This window comes from Glycine max, chromosome 8 (assembly GCF_000004515.6).
Source record: "Glycine max cultivar Williams 82 chromosome 8, Glycine_max_v4.0, whole genome shotgun sequence".
Classification (NCBI taxonomy): Eukaryota; Viridiplantae; Streptophyta; class Magnoliopsida; order Fabales; family Fabaceae; genus Glycine; species Glycine max.
Genome location: NC_038244.2, coordinates 1,347,238 through 1,353,346, shown reverse-complemented (window position 1 = coordinate 1,353,346; position 6,109 = coordinate 1,347,238). Strand labels below are relative to the sequence as shown.

The 6,109-nt window shown below is 35.7% G+C and overlaps 1 protein-coding gene across 2 annotated transcripts; it reads right to left on the bottom strand.

Moving 5' to 3' along the window:
* Window positions 1-2,145: 2,145 nt before the first annotated feature.
* LOC100817611 (BTB/POZ domain-containing protein At1g63850) lies at window positions 2,146-5,833 on the bottom strand. 2 transcript variants are annotated; one of them, XM_003532373.5, is made up of 3 exons: window positions 4,830-5,831; window positions 3,583-4,568; window positions 2,146-2,537 (listed from the first exon to the last, which is right to left on the bottom strand). In XM_003532373.5, the coding sequence occupies exons 1-2, from the start codon at window positions 5,502-5,504 to the stop codon at window positions 3,627-3,629; spliced, it is 1,617 nt and encodes a 538-aa protein (XP_003532421.1). In that variant the 5' UTR covers window positions 5,505-5,831; the 3' UTR covers window positions 2,146-2,537; window positions 3,583-3,626. The 2 variants fall into 2 exon arrangements, with proteins under 2 accessions (XP_003532421.1, XP_006584729.1); XM_006584666.4 differs by lacking the exon at window positions 2,146-2,537 and adding an exon at window positions 2,571-2,754 and having other exon boundaries at window positions 4,830-5,833.
* Window positions 5,834-6,109: the final 276 nt, after the last annotated feature.

Sequence of the window (6,109 nt, the reverse complement as noted above, 5' to 3'; positions counted from 1 at the left end):
TTTTAATTCATTTTAACTAATTAATATGTTTATCATTGACGAACTAATTATTCAATAATAATAATATATTTTCCAACATACTTTTATAATACATTTTTTATTATTAAATAAAATTTGTTAAAAATTACGAAATTATAAGTGAGAGCTTGTTAAATAGGGCATATAATTTACATAATTTATTTAACATAAATGTGTATTGAAAATCTGTTGTAATTCACAGAGGTTACGTGCACACTTTGAGAAGCTTTATTCATATGTATTTATAAATGTTTCCTTTAACTTGTGCATGAGTTTTGCAGAAGATAATCTTAATGAAAGCTACCCGTTATTTTTGTTCCGTTTTCGTCTTATTTTTCTGCTTTAAAGTCCAACATGAAAGCTATTTTTTCTAGTTAGACGGCTGCTTGAGATAACGTCCCCTTTTTATATTATGATATTAGTATGCTGGGTAATAAAATAAAACAAGGCTGAGAAAGAGGATGAAATGCAAGTAAGAAATAAAACAAAACAACCGTCAGTTTTCGATTTTCATGTGTTATAAACTTTTATCAATAAAAAAAAAATATTTGTTCTCGAGTTGTTCCAACAGTTTTTTCTCGAGCCCAATTGTCTTGGTCCATGTGCAGCTTTTTTAATATTTAAATTGGGCTTATACTTTAAGTTTGGGCTTCAAATGTCACAAATCTTGCTTTCATTTATGTTCTATTTGATTCTATTGATTTAGAAAGGAAATAAGAATGTATTTCATAATTAAAACAAAAACTAAATTTTCCTTTTTTAACAAATTAAGAAGTGTTTCAAATTGAATTAAAAATATATATTCTCCCTTATCATAGTCCTTGAGGATTGAATTCCATATAATATAATAAATAGAAACTTAATTTGATATATTTCTCTTTAAATGACATCAATTTTAGCAACATATTTTTCCTATGTAGTTCCTCCACTGCAAATAAAAATTAGATTCGAGCATCATATGTTATTTTAATTGAAATTGGTTTTAAATCTATAGTTTCACGATTGTGTAATTTTGGTCATTCAAAAAAAATTGCACATTTGTTTCTCTACGTTTTAAAAAATAGCAATTTTGGTCCATCGTTAATTGCTAGTCTCCCGTCAATTTTTTTTAACAAAAATTGCTAACATAACTTATTAATGATTATGTGACATTAACATACTAATGTGATAGGTGATGTGACAATTGAACACATGATATGATAATAGGAATCAAAATTTGAATGGTTAATATCAAACATGCAATACACTAAGCTTCTTTTTTATTTTTTTACAAAATTAACCTATTGATCTTTAACCTTGAGAAGTGGAGTTTAAAAACTAATCTATTATCAAACATGCAGTATATTAAGCTCTTTTTGTTTCACAAGATCGCATTTTTTTTCTGCATTCTTTTTTCATCTTGTTTACACGAGTTTGCAGAATTAAAAAAATAGAGGCAAAATATTGTCAAGTTACGTATTAGAATAAATTATACTACTCACTCCTGAAATTTTATGTAAATGTTAGTGTAATATATAAAAAAAATGTCAGTATAATGTTTTAAAAAACTAATAATTAGTGTAGGAATAGAAAGAAAAAAAAAACTCGAGTGTGAAATTTCGTATTAAGCTTTTTATTCACTTAATGTACAAAGGTATATAATATTGTCCCTTTTCCCTTTTCTTTCCTTGTAGAGTTCTACCATTTTTGCTAGCATGTCGATATATAGCCAATCAGACATTGGCATCTTTCAATTCTTAGCAACTAGTGGAGCGTTCAACCTACTTGTTCAATTTGTCAGTTTAATTATCATGTCGCCATGGAGCATGCATGTTTGTTGGTGACTAGTACTGATGGAAACTCCAACTGTGCAAAAACTTTTCTTTTTTCTTCTTGATTGATTAGAAATGATGTTTGTTTTTTGGTGAAAAGCTTGGATGAATATACTGTCTGTGCATTCTTAATTTTAACAGCCATTTGACCATGGTTTCATAAATAAGCTAACACAGTAAATATCCACATACCAAATGTCCCACAAGTCCGGTTCCTTATCTAAGCAAGATACTAAACCCAAGAATGGTGGAGGTTTCGAATCTATCAAAGTTTGGTTGAAAAGCAAGAAATAGAAAAAGAATTCACAATCCTCAGTAAAGAAACAAATTATATTCCCACAGTTAAACCTCCATCGAAGTTATTCCCATATAACACAACCGATTGAATATATTCAATACTCAATAATCAACATAAACTAATTTGCAAGAAAGATATTTAAGTATATTCATCCTCGTCTTCATCATCTGCCTTGCATCCAAAGCTATTCGATGCTCTACATAAAAGAAATTAGCCTTATGTTGAACCTTCCATGAACTCAATGGAAGAACTTAACCTACCACGAGTTGCTGAACTTGAAAATTTTGGCTCATCTTAGGAACTTGGAAAATTGAAGGCCAACCATACTTTCACAGCATTCAAACTACCTTTTAGTCTTGCCCAGGAGTTTGCATTGAACGGTCAGAAACTTTTATATTTCGTCAATGAAACTAAAAAAAGAAAATAACACGAAGCTTGAATTATTTTCCACAAAAGTATATTTTATTTATGTTTGGGAGCAATTATTATATATTTTCTAAGGAATAAATTTATCTAGCATGCCCTGACAAATATATGTTGAATTACTTAGGAATATGCCAATCAAAAGCCCAAATATGACAATGAGTACAAAGACCAATTGAATCAGACAACTAAGGCGCAGTTTACCTGCATAAGAAGTAACAAATACTAAGATCTTTATAGCCAAAAGGATAGTATTGGCCAGCATGATCATAAACTACACACCAAGAAATAAAACAAACAAAAGAAATCCACACTTCAAATAAGAACTTTGAAGCAGATTGACTTAAGAGAAGAAATCAAGCATCTAAATCATTACTGTGTGGCCCATAAAAGATATGTGGTTTGTCTTAAGAGTCACTGACAAGTTAACACTTAACAACACCTAAACGGCATCCAAGGCATCAGAAAATAGAAATGACCATACAGATGCAATGACCTCTCGTGACAAGTTTTTACGAGAAAATCTAGTGCTTAGCCAACTGACAAGTCAAAATTCCTATCAGAAATAGTATTTTGGAACCTAAAAAATTATAAACGAAGCTCAGGATGTCTTGCCACTACATGCATATGAGGAAGGGTGGAGCAATGCCATTGATAAAATAACAGACTGATTTTGTCTGAGGTATCTCATAACCACTTTCATCAGTTCCATATCCATTCTATAGACGAGCAAAATTACTGCTGACCCAAGTGTAAATCATACAACAGATATGAAGTGAGGAAAGGAAAATGGTACCAAGTACCCACTCAAATTACAAAACACATTTGTCTTTGGTTATTTCCAACAAAATAGGAGGTGAATAAACAGTGTTAACTTCTAGTCAGAGCATGAAGACATCAAGTCTAACCAACACATTTCACAGTTCACACAATTGAATTTTGCAGGTCAACTGCCAGGTTTGACTGAAGACTTCAATACTGATAATTGTAGAGGAATCAAATAGAAATAAGGTTAAAAGGTGACATACATACCCAGTAATTTGCTGCCAATTCCTCCACAGTGGAACAATCTATCCTCAAGGGTTCTCGACTGATGTAGTTGTAATTCGTAACTGTCTTGTCCGTTCTTGCTCTCCATTCCTCTTCCAGAAAGCCCTTCTCCACCAAACTTCAAACCCTCTTTGAATATTTGGGCAATCTTCACCAGAATTCAAGAAACGATTAAACCAAGCAAGCAAAATATCCTGTTGCCAGGAGAGTGGAAGAGTTAGAATCGTGTTACTAAGACCATCCTCAATTAGGTGCCTATCAAGCCCCTTGGATGCCCTCCTCATCCAACCAAAGTCATCATAAAAGGGCACCAGCCAAGTTTTTAGAAGCAAACACCTGACATCTTTAGAAGCCAACAATTGTCCTTTCCCAATCCCAACAAACAACCTTGCCGTAACTCTGCTAACCTCAAACCTGTGAACTGCCGGCACTTTAGAATGAACTTCAGCTAAATCTGACTGAGATGCCCATGTCTTGAGGAAATCCTCGGCAATCTGTCTGTCAACTAAAATATCCAAAATCCAATGCAAATTATCTGCTTGTCTTGCAATTTGACTCACATCCTGCATGTCCAAAGCCGCAGCCTGCAAAAAATGGTGACGAAGTAACTGCAGACAATCGTCACACGCCAAGTACAACGACTCCTTCCGAAGATCATTCTGCGAAGCATTCTCACGCAGCATCTTCGACACTAACCCTTTCATCTCGCGCCTGGCTTTCTCATCCTTCCCTTCAAGAACCACACGAATAAGCTTAAGAAGAACCTCCTCGTTATCACTCCCCTCTTCATTTCCACTGACAACATCAGTGGAAACCCTCTTCAAAACCTCCCCAGCTCCAACTGCTTCAAGACGAAGCTCAGACAGCAGTGACGCCACCTTCTCCTCCTCATCCTCCGCCCACGGGGCGGCTTCCAAGTACTCCAAACAAGACAAAACCCCAGCATCAAACCCAATCGCAGCTGAAACCTAAGTAAAAAAACACAAAAACCTGAATAAACCAAGCAAATGCACTAAACAAAACAACAAAGGAGGAAAAAAGGCATGTAGTGTAGTAGTGTAATAAATAAGCAATAACCTAAACAACAGAAATTCCATCTTACAAGTGTCCATAAACAGTTAACATCCGAAATTGAAACTTATCCTACTATAGGCTGAACCTAACCTAAGCCCACAGTTAGATTAAATTATTAGTAGCCACTATCCATCTAATAAAAGAGAAAACTGTACCTTTAAGATACCGAGAACTCTGGAGACATCCTCCCTCATGAGCTTCTTCCTAAGATCCTTACAATACATCAACCTCAAAGTCTCAATGTAAACCTCAACATCGTCGCAATCGGCGATTTCAACTTCGTAGGGAACCGGGGAGCGCTGCTGCTGCAGGTTGGTCCAGCGATCGGAGAGCTTGACAGAGAAGAACCTACTGTGAGCAACGAGGATTTGGCGATGAACGTTCATGGAAACACTGATACCGTCTTTGGAGCTGAGAGTGAGCTTGATGTCGCTGGAAAGGGGGTCGTTGAACTGGTTCCCGGGGCTGCGAGAACCAAGGAGCTCGGAAATACGCTGCATCATGAGGGCCTGGCGATCAAGAATCTGGGGCTTGTGGTTAGCGTTGGTAGTGGTGGGGTTTGGGATGTGGGTGGTGGGGCGGTGGTGGACGTCGGGCTCGCTAGCCATCATTTCGAAGAGGGTTGGGCTGGATCGGGTCTTGTCGGGAGGGGGGGACATTGGGTTTAAGAGGCCCGCGGTGAGGGCGGAGTTAAACTTGGAGAAGCTGGAAGGGAAGGACTCGTTGGAGTCCATTATCGGAGAGAAGCGGATCCTGTAGCTGGAGGGAGATTCGGCGGAAGCGGAGATGCTGCGTCGTTTGAGGAAAGTTGTTCTAGTTGTCGTTGCCATCCAATGTTTTTGTTTGTTCTCTTTTGTCCTTTAGGGATTAATAAATGGCGGTGGAAACGAGGGAGTCGGAGTCGGATAAATAAGACAGGGAAACAGCCATTAATGAATACGCTATCATTATTATCAACAATAAATTTTTTCCATCAAATATTATATTTTTATTTTTCAACTGGAGGAGGATACGATACTGCACGAGTGAGTTGAACTTGAAGATATCGGCTTTTATATTAGGTTGGTTGGTTCCTTCGTCTGCTTCTTTGCTTTGGGTGCCTCCACCATTCATAATGTAAAGTCACATGCACTACAGACATTCAAGCCAGACTATATGTGCCATGTTATCATCATCACATCTGCTTCATCTCAAATCTATATTTCTCTTCATATTTCCTCTATCTTATATTTCTTGTCTCACTCAATATTTTAATTTGGCTAAATCTATTTATTATTTAATAAGCATAATAGTCCTTTCATGTATTCATATTTTATCTAAATGTTTAAACAAATTTGTGAATACATTCTAACTTTTTTAATAAGAATTCCTTCAAAAATTATTTTGTTATAATAATTTATGTAATTATTTGTTTCAAAATTTTGTATTACCTTCA

Bases quoted from the DNA above. Each gene is read 5' to 3' on its own strand.
- LOC100817611 (XM_006584666.4), bottom strand. From the start codon at position 5,504: ATGGCAACGACAACTAGAACAACTTTCCTCAAACGACGCAGCATCTCC. The intron at 4,569-4,829 runs GTACAGTTTTCT...TTTTTTACTTAG, and splicing joins GAGTTCTCGGTATCTTAAAG to GTTTCAGCTGCGATTGGGTT.